The sequence below is a fragment of the Mastomys coucha genome, unplaced genomic scaffold, assembly GCF_008632895.1.
Source record: "Mastomys coucha isolate ucsf_1 unplaced genomic scaffold, UCSF_Mcou_1 pScaffold23, whole genome shotgun sequence".
In the NCBI taxonomy this organism is placed as follows: Eukaryota; Metazoa; Chordata; class Mammalia; order Rodentia; family Muridae; genus Mastomys; species Mastomys coucha.
The window spans coordinates 68,237,031-68,257,373 of record NW_022196906.1 but is presented as its reverse complement, the minus strand read 5'-3'; the positions used below and the strand labels follow the sequence as shown (position 1 = coordinate 68,257,373).

Below are 20,343 nucleotides of genomic sequence, written 5' to 3'. Positions count from 1 at the left end.
ACCCCTCAGCTCCATTGGTCCTTTCTCTAACTCCTTCACTGGGGACCCTGTACTCAGATCAATGGATGAGCAGCCTTATTTATAATAGTCAGAAGCTAGAAACAACCCAGGTATCCCTCAACAGAGGAATGGTTACAGAAAATGTGGTACATTTACACACTGGCCTCATTTTCTAGGGTGATAACAGGCAGACCGTATGGCCTTCCCTCCTCAGCTGTAGTTCTATGGATGGGTAGTGAACACACTGTAACACTGAGGCAGGGCTCTGAATGACAAAGCAGGACACCCTAGAGGCTGTGGGAAAGGAAGGAAAGGGGGCAGCAGTTAGCTGTGAAGAAGTAAACGGCACATGAAAGACCTGGAGTTCTTCCGTGGCATCTATTTTACAGGTGACTTTAACAAGAAGTGTTTAAAAGTCCCTCTGCAGACTACAGGTAGTAACCGCAGCAAGACCTTCATGATCAGTTTAATTGCCAATGCTTTTAAGAGGGCTAAAGAACATATATTCTGATTAGATCCACAGAGAGAGAATGTGTGCTAGAAAAAGAAGCAGAAATGCATGTAGAGTGGATAGAGTGAGTGAATTCTGAGCCAGTGTCAGAGTATAATTTGACACGGTCTGGCAAGTAGTCAGGTATTTGAATTTAAGAATAACTTGATAAGTCAGAATATGTTGTTGCTAATGAATAAAAGATTTTATTTCAAAAGCAAAAGTATATCATTAACAGAAAATCTACCTATGCAGAATCATACTGGCCATCAGGATAACTTCTGTGGGGAAACTTGTAGGCTTTGTGCATCATCTCCAGTTACCTTTTCATATATTTAATACATGCAAGTCTTATAGAACTCTGGGAAAGATGCATTGGTTTGCATAGGGAGCCAAAGTCTATAGAAAAGACAATAGAAGAGTTTTGAATACAAAACAAGAGAAAAGGGCACAGGTGGTATGCACGCCATGCTGCTGCCTGCCTCTGGTGAGGAATGCTTGAAGGTTTGTGAAGTAAAGTGAGAAATTATTTATACTTTAAAGAAAGAAACATTAAGCTAGATGTGGTGGTGCATGGCTTTAATCCCAGCACTTGGGAAGTGGAGACAGGAGGATCTCTGTGAGTTCAGAGCTGTTCAGGTCTACATGACAGGTTTTAGGACAGCCAGAGCTAAGTAAAAAGACCCTGTTTCAGAAACAAAGAAACAAAGGGAAGGGAAGGGGAAGAGAAAGGGGGAAAGGTAAGGAGAGAAGTAGAAGGGAGAGGAAGGGAGGGGAGGGGAAAGGAAGCAGAGGGGAGGTGAAGAGAGGGGAGAGGACAAGAGGAAAGAGGGAAGAGGAGGGGAGAGGTGAGGAGAGAAGAGGAGGGGAAAGGAGAAGAAAGAGACAGACAAGCAGAGACTATGGAAAAGAATGTAAATAAACTCCTGACTACTAAAAATCTTTTTTGGAAGACTTTTAAAAAACATACATCAAAACATATCTTCTGTATTCATACCCTTTTACACATGTGCATATTCAGACATACACACACACACACACACACACACACACACACACACACACCATTCTTGCTAACCATTTCTTAGTTTTACAAAACACCCTTGGAGTATTGCAAATTACCTTGCTCTGGGAAGTATTCTCGTATACTCCAGGAATACGTCTTTGGATAAGACCCTAGGAGCTTCCATTACTAGCAGATGCCACCTTCATTCCATATACTTCCTAGGCCTTTGGCTTATATGTCATAAATTTATTTGTTTCCCTTCAAGAAGTTGGCTCCATCCCAACATCTTTTCATTAGAGGACCAATTTGTCAAAGAACTACATGCAACTAATGAGAGGAAATTTAATTTCTGAAGGCTCAAAGGAAGGAAGATTGACATTTCAATTTCAGAGATTGTGACACACTATCCTTTACATGAGCTTATCTCTGCTTGATGGTATACATATGTTAGAAGGTCTTGTTTTGTTTATAATTCAACTATACTTTTAATTTGTAAAATCACAGCCAATGGTATAAACTTCTCAAGATGGTAAATTCCATGTTGATCTTTTACCGTCATTACAAAAATGAATTCTTAAAAAAATAAATAAGTAAAGTGCACATCTTTATATCCTGGGTTGCACAGAATACCCAGAGAGAAAAGTCAGACCAGTGTTCCCCAAAGAAACCCAAGGGCTTAGGGGATCTGCATGTCCTACTTCTTTCAAATTCTACAGTTGGAAAATGTACTCAAACACCACCCAGTAACAACCTGGGCTTGGCATCCATTGTCCTGAAGTCTAAAAAGCAAAATTCTCCAAACTTGAAGGTGTCTTTAGTGTTCTCTTGGTTCTCAAAAGTTTTACATTTTGAACTGTCTCAGATTTCAGGGTTTAAAAAACAATTGTGAAGTGAGCAAACTCTAGGCAAAGACTTCAAAATCAGAAAAACTTTGAAATTGAGATACTCAGCCTATTCTCAAAAGTTATTCGTTTTATTGAATATTATTTTAACATATCTACTTATTTATGGTTATATTTGGCACTGAAATGTATTTTGAATCAAAGCGTATTTTCAATTAGTGTATATACTTAAGTATATAGTGTCTATAATTAGTGTGTTGGGTTTTGCAGATCATGAAATTATCATGTCCTAGGAAGTAATCTTGCCATGCTTTCCATCCATCACTGAAAACAAGAAAAGCTTTGCCCTCTCGCTCCTACCTCATTCAGCATGTTATGTGAATTGATCAACATTCTCTCCTATGAGAATCCGTAATGGTTTCCTCAGTTTCGTAAGCCTTTGCGTTATAAAGACAAAAAAAAAAAAAAAAAAAAAAAAAAAAAAAATGAGAAACAAGTATGTCTTTATTGTTGCTTAGAGTTGCCATTTTGCAAGCACAGCAGACAGGAGCTTCTTTCTTAAAACTCCCAAGTGATGTCGTTTATGGTCTCTCTGCAGCTAGACCCTGAAGCTAGCACTATTCTGAAAGAACTTCAGATCAAACTCAACGGGGTTCTGGATGCGCTCAGCATCACTTACGGAGAAAGGTAAGCAGCCTGATTAGTTGTCTGACGGTATCAGGTTTCATGTGTAATGATCACTCACTTTGCTTCAAGACCTGGTCTAAGTTAAGCATTATCTCCTCTGAAGAGCCCTTCGTGACACCAGGATCCAAGAGTGAGGTCTTCCTGAAAGATGTCTGTACATCCTTTGCTTTGGTGGTACTCGCAACACCCGTCTCTAGGCTTTGATGTTTACTTATCTCAATTTTCTCTAAAGGCAGGAATCTTAGCTCATAACCATTTGCAATGCCAGTGTGGGCTAGAGTGCCAAGAGTTCTGGAGAGAATAGAGAGAGGGAAGAAGAAGCAAAAACTTGCCAGGTAGTGGTGGCATATGCCTTTAATCCCAGCATTTGGGAGGCAGAGGCTGGCAGATTTCTGAGTTCAAGGCCAGCCTGTTCCAGGACAGCCAGGGCTACACAGAGAAACCCTGTCTCAAAAAAAAAAAAAAAACTTACATAAGAAGCATCCATTTTGCTCGAGACTTGCATGCCACTGTGCTTGCATTTCAGAAAGGCAATACCCAGCTCTGTACCAGATTATATCAGCACAACTTAAGGTTCCTAACCCCAACTATCTCACGAGCAAGAGTTTAGAGACTATGGGCATCTATATTTTTAAAAGTCAACATGCCTCGGAGCTGATATGTTTCTAAAGAACGAAAAGTGACCTGATAGGAACTTTATTCTGCCCCAGGATGAGAAAGCAATCATTCCACTACCAATTATTGAAACAGATGTAAATTAAATATATCTTTGAAGAGGTTCGTTAATTTAATATAAAATTTGTCTAAAATATTACTTCAATAAATGTTGGCTTATCAATTTAAATTATGTGCTTGGTTTCCCAGTGTGGCTATAGAATTATCTTTATGGCAAAAGCTACCTGCTAAAATGCTTCTCATCTTCTATCTGGTTCTAGAAAGATAAATGATTTGTAAACATTTAACAGTAACTAAGACCATACTTAATGAGAGGAAGCAAAGAGACCCTGGAAGCATCGTGTTTCCTCAGATAGCAGAATGAACACAGTAGCGCCCAGACTTAGAGTCCTCTTGATTGTCAGAGATGTGGTCTCAGCTCCTCTAAGCTGGTTAGTGTAGTCTTGCTGGAGCCTAACTTTATAGGTCAGACACAAAGCACCCTGTATGGCGCTTAGGACACCTGTCCTCCCTCTGCTCTGCATTGAGCTTAGTATCTTGCCTCTGTGCTGTGTTGCTAGTGACCTTCATGAGCCTGCTGGCTCAGCCTGACTGTTAATCAGCAAGACAGAGGCACTCTCTACCTTGGGTTTGAATGGCAGGACTTGTTTCAAAGACGTAAGGTTCAATTGCTCTGGCATGAGGTGACAGTAATGGGGCTTTGGTTCAGTCCTGTTGGGTTGGCCTCCATTCTAATTGTGAATTAATGTATTAACCAAAGAAAAATGTTAAAGAGCAAAAGGTGGGGGGAAGAAGTTACCTTCAGCTACAAAAGGCAGCAGGAAATTATTTAGCGATTTTTAGGGGAAGGAAAACAGAGTCTAATAAAGTGAGACCTGCTCATATCTTTATGGGAAGTAAGATATAGCTAAACAGAGCAGAAACTATTTCTGCAAACTGTCTAAATCCTCTTGATGAGAAAAATTTTGAATTTGTGTTTTGTTTGAGAGAAAAACTGAATATGTTAGCAAGATTTATCATCCCAATGATGCTTCAAAGACTAAATTATATACTCAGATTTTGAAAAAAATGAGACAAACTTTGGTTATGAAAGAGAGATTGGTACTATCAGGACTGTAGAAGTGCATTATTTAAACAGGGTTAAGTTTGAGGGCGGTTTTATTACAGTTTTAAAAGAAAAACCCCAAGGAAGGCAAGCTGTAAATCCTAGCAGCTGCCTGGAGGAGGAGGAAGAAGAGGAGGAGGGGGGCAAAAAGGAGGAGGAGGAGGAGGAGGAGGAGGAAGAAGGGGGGAGCAAGGAGGAAGAGGACAAAGAGGAGGAAGAGAAGGAAGAGGAAGTGGGAGTAGAATGGAAGTCAGTCATGTGGTAGGAAAGAGGGCTTTAGAGGAAGCATGAGGAAGCCTGAAACATCAGAGCAGAGACAGAATGAAGGAGGAAAAGGTTGTACTTTTCTTATAGGTAGACTCAGGAACCTGAAGCTGCACCACTGCAGCCCAGCAAGTGACTGTGCTGAGGAAATGTTGGCAAGGGGACTAAACAGGCAATTACTCTGCCTGCCTCCGTGGCATGGCTTACGATGAGCCCACCTTCCTCGGGGGTGGTCTCACCTTCCCAGGGCTTGGTCCTACCTCCCTGGAAAGTAGTCCTTTACACCAAGCCTTTGGAATGTTAGATCTCCACTAGGCTGGAGATTTTTCCTGTTGGCCAGAATGAAATAGTTTTCCCCCCCTTAGTGGGTCCTCATTGCTGCTGGATTAGGTATAAATAATTGAAGGCTCTCTCCTAGGAATTCTGGCAGGATGAAGGGATTGTTTGGTTCCTTGGGTGCCCACGAAGAAGGCGTCTGTCATTAGTTACTGGTTCTACTTTTAGTCGAGCTTTTCAATAATGTCTTCTTCAAACAAAAATGAATAAAAGGAGACAAGACTGATGCAGACACAGAATATCGTATATTTTATCTTACATACCAAAAACTCATAGATGCCCAGTACCTAATCTTTCATTATTTTTAAAATATCACAATGAATTGAGTTCGGTTAAGGTCATTTGTGTTCTTGAAATAAACAGGCCACCCATCATGCCTGCCTTGTAAGAAAGATAATTATTCTATGCTGTTGCTATGATACGTCACACACAGGTGGCTGTGAAGTCCATGTCAGGAAGCTCCATCTTGTTGCAGAGTCAATCTGGAGAACTGTGTGAGCCCACTCCTCTCAGGAGCCAAAGCTGAAACTGAACAAATAAGGGGAGAACTCACCCCAAAAGCCAATTGCATCTCACGGCATTAAACAGTTTAGACCGCTTTCAGTACCCTCGGCTATCAGGTTGGACTTTCAATAATGCCAGGATGAAGGCAAACTGGTCTGAAGTCTTTCATAGGCTCCCAACATGCTTTCATATCACCTGCCTCCTCCACAGACCAAGTGATTTCATGTCAGTGATGAATTAAAGATGATCTAAAAGGTTCAAATCTTGTGCCCCTTAAATTTCTGCTTATACACACATTGTTCACTTAGTCTGGTTCAGTCCATTTCTTTACTGAAACCATTGTTCCTAAATCTGTCTGGATTAGGTGTAAATAATTCAAGACTGTCTCCTAGGAACTCTTTGGGGGTGGGAGTAGGGGGTTGTTTGGTTCCTTGGGTGCCCACCAAGAAGGCTTCTGTCATGAGTTACTGGTTCTACGTTTAGTCGAGCTACTCAATAATGTCTTTTTCAAACAAAAATGAATAGAAGAAAAGAAGACCTGGTAAGTGAATTCACTAAGAATGGAAACAGAAGGGTTTTCAGGTAAATTTGGTTTGGTTTATTTTAGACCCAAAAGTAAAATGCCTTTGTCCATCTATGACATGAACTCTTCCTTCAGATGTCCCACCTCACATCCCTGCTGATTAAGTTCGCGGTCTAAATCTGCTCAGGAGCCTGCTTCTTACACATTAGAAACAGAAATTCAGTGTGCTTTGCTCAGTCCACCCCTTATCTCAGTGTACAAGCTTGAGAATCAGGGCAAGAAAAGGAAATTGCTTTAGAGGAGGTTACACATGGAAGGATCATTAATGCCACTGTGGTCAGTCAACCTTGTAAGCATTTCCAACATTGCTAGTAGTCTATCATGACCTCAAATATCTGTGACTATTCACATATTAAATGTATTTTATATGTTTATTGCAAATACACACACATACACACACACACAGACTGCAAAGATCCATGCCTACCCTATTTCTTCCACCCTTCCTTGGAGACACTGAAGGCCAACAACAGATCTAGCCACATCAAAGCCAATGGGTGATGGTTTAGAATCAAGGTGAGAGACTATTAATGAAGAGGTTATTCCAATGTAATATAAACAGGTACTAAAGGAGCCACACCCATAGAGATTATGAGCCAAATAAGATGTCAAATATGGACTGATGTCATAAATAGTAAGAAGGAGAGAGAGAGAGAAGGAGAGGGACAGAGAAAGAGACAGAGACAGAAAGACAGAGACAGAGAGAGAAAGAGAGAAAGAGAGAGAGAGAGAAAGAAAGAAAGAGAGAGAGAAGAGCCAGAAGACAAAAACAGATTAAATACTAACATAATGGTGGATATAGACCTTGACCTTGAAATACTTAGAATTAAATCAAGAGTTCATAAACCCACTATTGGAAGGCCAGGAAAAGAAAAGATACCTAAGTTGTCTAATTTTAAATATACTGAGTGCTTTCTAGCTTTGAAAAAACTTTTAAAAATCGAAATATTTCACAGCAGACTAACTAAAATATTTCCCATGCAGTAAATGCTAAAATAGGTGAAAGGTCTCGTGTGTTGTGCTCATTTTGTTCATTTGTGTGTTCTGAACATGAGCTTGGAACATATTATGTATTTATTAAATATTTGTGTGTGCACATGGAAAAAAACACATGTATATTCCATATAATTCAGACAACAAGCAATATACAGCAAAGCTTCAAACCTATGTACAAAATCTGAGGAATTTATGTGTTTGTAACCTCTCTAATAACATGGACTGTGTTGTCACTGTGCAGGGGGGAAAAGAACAGAACTGGCTTGATATCAGTGCTGAGGTCAAGCCCACCCCCTCCTTATTACCACTCAGAAACTCATCTCCCACACCTCCTTTCTCCTAAGTGTTTTTTCTGCACCTAAGTGCACCTTCGTTCTAATTATCCCCATTGTTTGAAGCATCTTAGTAATGAATGTCAAGCATCCACTATTTTAAACTCCCCCTTGCCACTCTTAGGTGGAAACCACAGCATCTGTGCTAGAGGTGCAGAGAATAAATAGAAACAGTATGAGGGTGACTCTACCAGGCTGTTTAAATCTTTAGCCATGAGACAAGAAGCAAGCCAAGTAGAAGGTGTTTTCAACCAACCCTCATTTCTTAATAGTTTTATTAAGATGTGATTGCAAAACCTATATACGTTCAAGGCATAATTCCAGATATGTATCATTATGAAGCCATCACCACTTTCTAGCTTCTTCATATATCTGTCACTTCTTCACTACTTCAGGGTGGTAATGGTCAGTCAATTGAAAAAGAGTTGCTGGAAAGACTGGAGAAAGCAAAGAGGATGTGGAGTTACAGAAAATTGGGTAGAAGTCAGGTTCCAATGTCCATAGACTCTCTAGAGCAGTCACGTCTCCAAATGTACTCAGAGGCTCAGCAGCTGTCACCACCACAGACAGTATGAGTGAACAGCCATCATTGTTGCAATGATCCATTGAAGAGCATCCCTGTTGTCTGCTTTGCATACAGAGAGGTTCATAGTATGTGTTCAAAAAAACGGGGAAGGGAAAGAATTTGAAATGGTTTGAAATGGTTCTACAGGCAGTAGACTTCAGATCCAGGCAATCTATTGGCTCCTCCTCCAGTGTTTATGTTCTTTATTTTCAGCTTCCAACTTGTAATTGAAGAGTGTATAAAGCAGATGGGTGCTGAGCTAAATCAAATGCGAGCAAATGGGAACAATACAGCGAATAAGAACAGCACAGCAATGGATGCAGAGATTGTGCTAAGGCCGCTCATGGACTTCTTGGATAAGACGTGAGTTTCTGGCCCACCTTAATCTTTCCTTATTGCCCAGAATTGGTGACTGATCATTGTTCTGGGGAGATTCTGGTTTTCTCTGCACAAGGTGACTTTAAAAGAATGTCTGGGGAGATGGCTCAATAAATAAAATTTGTCAGACAAGCATGAGGACCAGGGTTTGATCTTCAGCATCCATGTAAAACAGCCAAAAGAGGTGGCTTGAGGGCTCAGGGGGCATACTGCTGCTGCAGAGGACCAGAGTTTGGTTCCCAGAACTCACACTGGAGAACTCACAACTGTCTGTAACTCTAGCTCCAGAATCCTCTTCTGGTTTCTGTAAGAACTTACATGCACACAAGCATCCATAGGCAAATGCAGAAACATGTCGTTAAACATAAAATAAATCTTTTTTTTGTTTTAAAGACAGCAGCAGCTGGGCATAATGGTCACTTAGCACTTGTGATCCAAGTGCTGAGGCTACAGAGACAGGTGGATGCCTGGGTCTCACCCACCAGTCAGCCTAGCATACTTGATGAGTTGAAACCAATGAGAGACTGTCTCAAAAACAAAGGTGGGTAGATTCTGAGGAATGACATCCTAAGATTGTCACTTGACTTTCCCATGCACTCACATATGTACATATACACCTACACACTCACACACATACACACACAGATATGTGTTTACAAAACGGAGCAGTACACTTTTAATAGGATTTGTATGAGCAAGAAGAATGAGAGGAAACTAGTTGGTGGCTCACAGGGAGCTGCTGTTCCAAAGCAGAGAAACATTTCAAATTTCCTGCTTCTCAGATAGCACATTGTTTTCCATTCTTTGGGCATAAAGGCCAAATTGAATCCAGAATATCTAATTTCTCTTCAGAAACCCCCAGGAGGAGAAAATATCACACATGTGAATACAATGAGTTCAGCAAAGCCTGCCATAATTGGTGCCTACCTGTGTCCAACCCAGCTCTAATCACTGGAAAAGATTAGAGGAAGTCCAAGCCCCTGGTTCCTTTGAGATTGCAGTCTGTCCAGGGGGTGGGTAGGCATGGAGTGTTTTGAACAACAACCACAAAAAAAAAAAGAAAGAAAGAAAAGCTCTGCTCAGTTTGTTTGTTGGTGTGTGTTGTTTTCTTCCTGTGCTCAAAGGTTCTGATTTAGTGAGTTGGCCATAGACTCAAAGGCAGCAATATTTTCAAATACACTCTCAGGCCCGAATCATTTACTTTAACAAATAGCTACATGATTTTATAAATAGGGACACCAGTTGAACATCCCTAAATCAAAGTTCTCAAATCTGAAATAGTCTAGAATCTGAGCCACAGTTTCAAGGATTCTAGGTTGGGGAGGTAGTTCTATGGCACAGGCTTTTCTAGCAGATGCTAGGCCCTAGGTTGGTGTAAATGAATTATTCTTAATAGAAATGTAAACAGTGAATTAATCCTGCAGCTGTATTTCTTTACCTTATGTTAGTCCCCAATAACTCCACAGAGAAACCAAGATTCATTTAACACTGCACCTCAATAGCTGAATAATTAAATGATCTATCTTCACTGTCTACACTAATCTGGCTGCCTCCCAGACCATCCCATGATACTTGCATATTATTATTGATCTGACTCTTTGGGCTTCAGGCGTGAATCCATGATCTCTCTCCTGACCCCTTACTTATGGTTCCAAACCCTCCATCCTCCTCACTGATTTGAATCTCCCTTTCTCCCCTATCTCCTTCCTCTGGTTGGCAGATGTCTCACCCTATTTTCTATTCTGCTTAGCCATTGGGAGATCAGAATTTATTGACAAGGCAGAGAATAAGCAGTAAGAGCTGTTTATATGAACTTGAGTCGGGAGATTTTTAGTGCCCTGCCCAGATTGAAACAAGATTGAAGCACAGTGTACAAAAATATTATGCCTACAGGTTTACACCCCAGCACTGGGGACGGGGGAGTATGGGGGTGGGAAATGAGGGTTTTGGAGCATTTCAGATTCCAATTATTTTTTTTGCTTTATCAGTATAAATATTTCAAAAACCCTAAGTTCAAAAATCAGAGACTTTTGTGCTTACAGACATTCCAGATGAGGTATGAACTGTACTCAGAATCAGAGCTGGTACTAGACAAGAAAAACAAATAATAACTTTGAATACATATGAAAGGTCCATGCTACATATGGTAATTTATATACATTATCTCATTTATTATTGTTGTGGCAAATTAACAAGGGGATAACAATTAAAAAGAGAGACTGAACCAAGCAAAGCCCCACAGGAAGAGCCTCTTCGATACACGCATGGCTTCTATCTCAACTCCCTTCCCCTTGCTTATAACCAGGCTGCAGATGTAAGATTGATATTCTGGATGCTTTCCTGTCAGTGAGCCTCACTATTCTCTGTGGGGGATAGACAGATGGGAGGTGCACTGTGCAGAAGTTAGATAGGCAGGAATCTGTGTGGGAAAGAAGAAAACAAAGAAATGGAGGTGATAAAGAAAGGGGGAAAGGGGTGTCTCCTCATAGCTTCAGTTTCTTAGAGCAGAACTTTATTACATTATCCACTAAATGTTCCATTGGAATTTATCTTGCTATACAGCTCTTCTCTGTCAATTCGAAGTTCAGTCTCTACAAACACTAGCATTTGGTTGCTGAATACAGTGGTTATAGACAATAGGACTGGATGACCCTGGTTCATCATATAGGGAATCCCTTTTCAGAATGCCAGTCGATGGTTTGAGTCATCATTTTTTACTAATAAGGCCTCTGCTTTACATACTCTGTAACCAAAATTACAGAGAATATGGAACATCTAGGTACTTTTGATATGTCCCATAGCTAGCAGTATAATTTTTGGATCTATATTACCAATTATAAAATACAAGAATGGAGAAAGTGAGTTCACTCTTTTTATTACATTTAGATAAGTTTACATTCTTTCACAAATATTTTATGTTTATGAGTATTTTTGCTACGGGAATTATAAAAAAATGAATCCACCCCTCAAACTCCATTTCCCAACGGGCCACATTTTTGAGCCGGTACTGTTCAGCCAATACTAAGCTCCAGCGGGTTTTTGTTATTTCCTCCCAGCAGACTACATCTTGCTCACATGCAACTCTTTACGCACTCCCACAATCATTCATCTAAATGGTAAATAAAGCATGACTCTTAAGGCCTTAATATCCAATCAGATTTATATAATAATAAAATCACAATTTACAAGATGCCAGTACAATAATTTTAGAACCAAATAATAAAGACAATATTCTAACCCAATTAATCTATTTTGTAAGAACTTGCTTGGTTGTGTGCCCTCGTGGGGTCTGGTTCATCCTCAGCATCTGTCTCCATGATGACGTCTCCTGCCCCTGACCCCTCTTCTCCTCCTCTCCTGGCCTTTTTTTTTTTTTCCTTCAACTCTAGCTCCACCTTTCTATTCCTGTCCAATCACGTCTATCACTGTCCTAATATGATTGGACAGAGAAAATGCTACAGCATATTTGTATGTATATGTACCTTATGCATGCAAAGCCCATAGAAGCTAGAAGGCAGCATCAGATTCCCTGGAACTGAGTTATAGACAGTTGCTATAGACCTGCTGGGTGGGTGATGGAAACCAAAGCTGGGTCCTATAGAAGAGCCATCAGCTCACTTAACCACTGAGCTGCCTTTCTGCTCCCTATTTTACATGCTTAATAGTCCACTTGTAATTATACTGGATTATATCATCTAGGTGACGTTCCATATCATTCTTAGCAAAATGAGATTGTGTATAAAGTTAGAAAAGTGTTACAACTTTTCAAACTATGTGGAGGTTATTCAACAATATTTAAGCAAGAGACAGTTGTATGAGATATAGAAAGTTGAAGATGTTCTCTGAGCTCAATCAGATTGTATAATTTTAAAGCCACTAGCTAGAGGATGTGCCGGGTAGTTTTATGTCAACTTGACACAAGGTAAGTCATCTGAGAGGAGGAAACCTCAATTAAGAAAATACCTTCAAAAGGTTGGGCTGCAGGCAAGTCTATAGAGCATTTTCTTAGTGATTGATGGAGGGGAGCCACCCATTATGAGTGATGCCATCCTTGGGATAGTGGTCCTGAGTTCTATAAGAAGGCAGACTGAGCAAACCATGGGTACCACACCAATTAACAGCACCCCTCCATGACTCCTACATCAGCTCCTGCCTCCAGGTACCTGTCCTGTTTTGAGTTCCTGTCCTGACTTACTTTAATGAGGAATTGTGATGTGGAAGCATAAACCAAATAAGCCCTTTCCTTCCCAAGTTGCTTTGGTCATGGTGTTTCATCACACAGTAGTAACAGCAACTAAGATAGAGGAGATATTTCAAAATAAGACAACGATTCTGCTTTCAAGGCTCTGACAATATGGAAAAGAAAAGAAGAAAGGTGCATCAATACACATAATAAGGGACAGAATGACAGTCATGTCGGGGAGAGAGAGAAATTCATTTGAGCTGGGTATTTTAAAGGAGTATAGAATAAAAATGAATACTGGTGGGGAACAGACACACAGGGGTAGAGAAACTTGACTGGGGAACTTTTTATGAAAATATAATCAACTATATAATGATAAATCCCTGTTGCTGCTTATACACATAGCACTTGAAAAATATCGACTTAATTGGTTCTACATCCAGCCAGTCTAGATAATTCAGACTGCAAAATCTGTTTTATGACTCTGGCTACATTAAGAAAGCCGTTATTGGATTCCTCCTTTGGTTTCTATTATTTAAAGCAAACAGTAGGGGCCCAAACATCTTCAAGGTCATTTTGAGAAAAATCCCTGTAGAAATCACATTATATTAGACTATGCCTCTGCAAATAGAACATTTCTTAACATTTTACTGTCTCCCTGAAATCCAGGCACTGCCTAAAATGAGCTGTATGCTCTATTTCCAACTAACAGAAACCTACAAAGAGCTACAAGCAAGTCATTGGTTTTATTCACTTTTCCTTGGTTCTAAACTAACCAGGACAAGTTAGCATGCCCAGTCTGTGAGCTAGCCACACAAAATAGCATCTGTTCTTCAGCTTAGACCTTCTGAGGCTGAAAATTCTAAATCTGCGGCAAAATAGGCTCCAGCTGTGCTCCGAATGTCTCTGAAGCTGAGCAGTAGTCTGTGTGCTGTTTCTCACTGTCTAGACCCCCATTTCTGACCAGCTGGAGATGTTGCCCTTGACACCAGCCTCCAAACTCACCCAGAGGGGCTTCTTTGCAAGTACACTGGGTTTCTATGTAAAATAGAGTTATACCTCCCTGTTGGTATCAATTTTGATTAAATATTATTTATTCTTTATCATCCATGTCTTTTAGTGTGGAAAATGCTCAGTTATGCCTATAACCCACCACCAGTGTTATTATTTCTGAGTCTGAATGCACTATGCAAGTCAGAGGATTACCATAAAATATATGCCCTCATTATATTACAGTCAAACCACTGCCACTAAGATTATCATTGAGCCCAGAATCATATTGTAGATATTTGCATTGCTATCGCCATCTTCTCTGGGCCTTCATATATGAGGACATTCATGATGGATAGCACCTGATGCTGAAAGATGTACTTGACTTAGGAAAACCAGCCTGACTGGGTCTCACTCACCAGCTTCCCTACTTTGGACACATCTCTAAATATCTCTGAGTCTATATTTAATTTTTAAAGTGAGCATCATTAGATGAGAAGTGCATGCAGAAGAGTCTTGCAAAAAGACAAGTGTATATGGCACCACACAAACACCAGGAAATGTTACTCCTTATCTCAAATGAGGAAAGCTTGAAAGATACAACTTACCTGTCTGTGTTAAGCAAACTCTGGATTCTGAACGAATTAAAAGACATCTGTGTCACATTGTCGTATTGGTCCATGGCCCAGCAACAACAATAATAAACCCTGGTTAGAATGTGGGAAAAGGAGGCCTTACTTACACAATGATGGTGGGAGCACATGTTATTCAGCCACTCTAAATCAGTATAGAAAGTGTATTGTGTGTATGTATATGTATATGCATATGTATATATGTATATAAAGTAGAGTTGCATATGATCTAGCTATACCACTTCCAGGAATATATCTGAAAGACTCCTAGTTAACACACCAGAGGTACATGTACATATCCATGTTTTTGTAGCACTATCCATGGCAGCCAAGTTGTAGGATCAAACTAGGTGTCTAGCAACATATGAATGGAGGGGAAAAAAAGTGGCACACATATGGAAACACACACAATGGAGTTTCTTTTCCACAATGGTGTTTTATTTACCAGTTAAAGGCAAACTTTTTTTTTTTTTTTTTTTGGTTTTTCGAGACAGGGTTTCTCTGAGTAGCCCTGGCTGTCCTGGAACTCACTCTGTAGACCAGGCTGGCCTCGAACTCAGAAATCCACCTGCCTCTGCCTCCCAAGTGCTGGGATTAAAGGCGTGCGCCACCACCGCCCGGCTAAAGGCAAACTTTTGCTCATAGGAAAGTAGATGCAACTATTTTCTTCTAATTTCATTTTCTATCAAATGAACTGGACAATGTACAGATGGCTAAATATATTTATATTATATATAATTATATATTATACATCATTTTCTATAAATTATAAATTTATAGAAATATAAATATAAATTTTCTATAAATTAGAAAATTATGTGTAATATATAAATATATATAATAATTTATTCATTTATACATATATACACTTATATAATGTATATATATGAGATCTAGTATTTTAATGTTGTAAGGAGCCTGTTGAAAGATTCTACTGTCAATGGTAAATGTTGATATCTGATCAGCCTTGTAACCTGGTACATGAGTGAGACTCAAGAGTAAATGTACATTTAATCTTGTTTCAGGTTAAGTCTTTCAGCAAAAATCTGTGAGAAAACGGTCCTGAAGAGAGTTCTGAAAGAGCTCTGGAAACTGGTTCTTAACAAGATAGAGAAACAGATTGTTCTTCCTCCACTGACAGACCAAACAGTACGTACCTTCAGTGTGGCATCCTCACACTGAGTGAGGTATAGATGGTATAGATGAATATGAATTAATAATCCATTTGGGGAAATTTGTTCTTGGTTGTGAAAATGTTCAACAATGGTTGATCAGAGAACACTAAATAGATTAAAATCCATATTTAAAAAATGAAAGCAGCTATCTAAGTTCATATCTAATTGTCATTCAAAATTTCATATCTTAAAAAAAATTAAGTCAGTAGGTTTGGAGATATAGCTCAGTTGTTAGGGCACTTGTCAAGTAATCACAAAGCCCCGGGCTCCATCTCCAACACCACACAAATTCGGGTGCAATGGGGGACACCTGTAATTCTAGTTCTGTGGAGGCAGAGACAAGAGTATCAGAAGACCAGCCGGACGGTGGTGGCACACGCCTTTAATCCCAGCACTTGGAAGGCAGAGGCAGGTAGATTTCTGAGTTCGAGGCCAGCCTGGTCTACAGAGTGAGTTCCAGGACAGCCAGGGCTACACAGACAAACCTTGTCTTGGAAAAAAAAAAAAAGCGTATCAGGAGACCAAGGTCATCCTTGGCTACATACTGAGTTCAAGAAAGAGGGAAGGGAAGGGAAGGAGGGAGAGAAGGAGGAAGGGTGGGTCTAACTTCAGTTTGTAAAGTTATCTAGTTACATTCATATTTTTAATTTCTATTTAATTAATATGTATAACAACACTTATTGTACATAATATTATATATAATGTAATATTATTACAAATCCACAGGTTGTAAGAACAGGTTGAGGTTCAAATATAACCACTACGTTTCTTAAATGTTACAGCTTAAGAAAGAAGGTCCGTGCAGTGCAGTTATATTGAGTTCTTTTCACTGTTCCTTTCAACTTTCCTCTGTCGCCTCCCTGCTTGGAGGTTAATAGAGGAGATGGCTTTCTGTGGATTTGAAGGACTTGATTGTATCACACACAGGAAAATAAAAGAGAAACCAGAAAGATCAGTCGACAGCTGAGCTGCACAATGATCAAGTGGTCACACAGTGCCGCTTTTCAGTTCATACATGCTGAACCAAGCAATAAAAAAAACAACTAGCCTAGCCTTTGGGATAGTTGATTTTTTTTTTAGCATGTGACTAAGGGAGATAAATGGATGCAAATAATAAATAATTATAAAGTATACTAATGCACATATCAATACCATTATTTATGCATGTTTGGTCCTTACGTATGTCCAATAGCAGTATTATGCGCAGAAAATATTTTCTTATAAGGTAGGCCAAGACGTAAGATGAAGATGTTTTTGTTCACTGAGCTCCAAGTCATGAATGTATGATTTCTTACTCTAGAGCCTACATCAGTGGACAGCCAGATCACATATAATATTCAAACACAAAGAAGTCTAATAACAACTAGTATATTTAATATTGCTATAATGCAAGTTAGCGTTCATGGACTTGATCGGCAGGGGAGTGATAACAGTGGGGCTTGAAATAAATATTTCCCATGAGCAGAAACATGGGCATGGAAGATGCTCTCAGTGTGGCTACTGCACAGACCTGTTCCAAAGAGAACCAAATACTGGGGTTCCTCCACATGGAAGGATGCACCCAGAAGGGAGTCAGTGCATGGCAGGCTATCCCTTGCTTGGAGAAGTGCCTGAGAACTACCTCACACATACAGCCTTAGCCCACAACTGGGTTTGGATGTGTGTTGTTTGTTTGTTTGTTTGTTTTGCATTTTAATCATCCCCAAGGCAGCCATTACCTACACCTCAACCTGTCCAAGTGATCTTTTAAACTAACATTTTAAAAAACATTTATTTATTTACATCTATGTGTTGGGTAGGGGTGTGCCTATGTACCACCGAGGATGTACTATGGCACGCTTGTGGAGGTGAGAAGACAATTTGTGGGAAACAGTTCTTGCCTCCATTATGTGGGTTCCTGGAGATCAAACTTGGGTCACCAGGCATAGTGACAACTGCCTTTAGATGCTGAACCATCTCACTGGCCCACAGTAGTTTTTAATGGTTGTTTGGTGAAAATTTGCTTGACCTTATGTTATATTTCCCACTTTTACTTTCTGCATTAGGTCCAGTACATTGTGCAGTTTGAAGAATGTACATGTAATGTTACATCAGAAACACCATATGTAACATTTCATTCTCTAGCAAGGTCTTTCCAGGGAAAGTATATGATGACCTCAAGGCTCCCTAAGATCAAACTGATTCTATTATCCATGGCCAAATAGCATCAAAGTTTCAAATTAATATGTCCTAGGCACTACTGTATCTGCTACTAAAAATAAACAGGATAGCAGAAAAATTACATCAAAAGAAAAAAAAATGAGTAATGGTTCCTGTTTATAATGACCAGGCACTCTACGATGGGAAGAGACTAGAAAGGATAGTTGAGACTAACCCATTCCCTCACTGAGACTCTATTTCCAAATGCTAGTGAATTTGGCCAAACTTGGTAGCTTTTCAGTCACATAGAGTGGCGGACCTGCCCCTGCTGTCTCATTGAGGAGTGTTCTGCATGGCTTATCCAGTAGTTTTCAGAGGTGGTGGTGGTGTTTGTTTATTTGTTTGTTTGTTTGCTTGCTTGCTTTTGTCCAGGATCCTGATGTTCTAGGGGAATCTCCTATTGCAAGAGGAGTTGGGAAAGTCTCGGATAGATGCCACACCATTTCAGAAAGAACATTCCTACCTTCTTCAGCCTATGTCTTAAGATTTTACATGTATTTATCTTGGGGAGTAGAATGAAGGGAGTGCCTCCTTAGAAAATAACGTTTGCCCCCATATGCTTCATTAAATTGATTACCCACACTGCATCTGGTTCCATAACCCAGACATGGCACTCCCAGAAGTGGGACAGTGATGCTGACTGGCCAGCCTTGCCCATAATCTCTGTTCCATCTTTAGAATAGATTCTTTATGCACATCTGACAGAAAACTCAAATATCATAATGGAAATAAAGAAAAGACTCTACTTTGATCTTGACCTCTACTACTGAAGATTTACTGACCCCGTCCTCCTTTTCTTCCTTCTCTCTGTGTTTCCAGGGACCTCAGATGATCTTCATTGCAGCTAAAGATCTCGGACAGCTATCCAAACTGAAGGTAAGAAGCTTGAGGAAACTGGCTGGCCTTAAGTTAATAACCTAACTATAGCCCCGCAGATGTAGTCCTCCTGCTAGGAGCAGCACATCGCACACCAGGATGAAAATATGCTCTTCTATGGCCATACATTTCCTTTAAGAGTTTCTAACTTTGAGGGCTGAAGAAATGGCTCTGTGGTTAAGAGGAGTAGATGTTCTTGAAGAGAATCTGGATTCAATTCCCAGCATCCTTAGAGTGGCTCACAATCATCTGTAATGCCAGGTCCAGGGCATCTGATGCCCTCTTCCGCTGCACACATTGGTACAAAAACATACATAAAGGGAAACACTCATAAAGTAAAACTAATTTGTTTTCAAATTTTTTAACTTTGGAAGCAAGTAATATGACACATTTGTTTTACTCTATTGAACATGCTTTGAATAAAGGCAAAATGAATACTACATAGATCCAGTGAAACCTGGAAATGTCTTGAAGTCAAGAAATACAATAAAGGAAAATTAAATTTACCAGAAAGGACATTAAACTCTCAAACATGTTCACCGCTCTATTACAAGTGACAATCTATTTACAAAATACTCTTGCTCTTCATTATTGCTTGGAATTCCCAAGCCTTTGATTAAGCTATAGAATACAAACTTCCCTGATTAAAATATATGTTGCTTCTATTCTGTTTCAACCTACTAGAATATAGTTCAAGGATGTGATCCAGGCATGGAAGGTGGGTTTCATTTTTTTCTAAACTCTGCAGCATGAGCTAAACACTTAGCTTTCTAATTTATAAATTTATAAGTTATGTTTTTACAACTTGATTCTTAGAGTTATTGTGAGCATCTTGCCACTTTCCACATTGCCTCAGAGGTATCACAAATATTGTTTTATTTCACAACATCAAGAAAAGGTAATCAGCTTGCATGATTATTTACTTGGACAAGACATGTAATTAACATGTCAGTATCCTAATGCTATCGTCTACATTACATCTTAAAGACAGCATAACCATCACCTAAAATTGCTTCCCACGAGTACTCGATACTGAGGATGGTTGAGATGGAATATGGAAAGTAGATGTCAATACTACTGTTGCTTGGAATCTTGACTCTTTGTCTCTTTACCATTTTTATTTACCACACTGGGATTTCAGAACCCTACCTTGAAAAGCAGATTAATAAGGGGCTAAAGTTTTTCATATAAAATCATTAAAATGAAAGAGTTTAAATCTCATTACAAAAGAAATGTATACCTTAACAGTGTGTCCAATTTCAATGTATTTTGGGCACACTCTCTTGTCTTGGCTCTGTTGGCTTCAAGTAACAGAAAGAACAGCTCATGTAAGAAGAGAATGACATTGTTACCTGAGATCAGAGGGACCAGGCTGACTGATTCCCATGATTGCTTGAGCAGAGATTCTAACCAAGTCTTAAGACCCTGTACCTCATCATCTCTCAGCTCTGCCCTTCCCCTGATTGGTGGATCACCTGAGCATGCCCTCAAAGGATGTTAGAGAAGAGACTCAGATCTTAAAAAA

General features: G+C 39.7%; 1 protein-coding gene across 1 annotated transcript in view; it reads left to right on the top strand.

The window, feature by feature from the left end:
• Positions 1-20,343, top strand: part of Unc13c (unc-13 homolog C) — a 465,433-nt gene that overhangs the window by 395,274 nt on the left and 49,816 nt on the right. The window contains exons 25-28 of the mRNA XM_031344063.1: positions 2,937-3,025; positions 8,599-8,748; positions 15,594-15,717; positions 18,762-18,818. Coding sequence (XP_031199923.1) covers positions 2,937-3,025; positions 8,599-8,748; positions 15,594-15,717; positions 18,762-18,818 — 420 coding nt within the window. The remainder of the gene's footprint in view (positions 1-2,936; positions 3,026-8,598; positions 8,749-15,593; positions 15,718-18,761; positions 18,819-20,343) is intronic.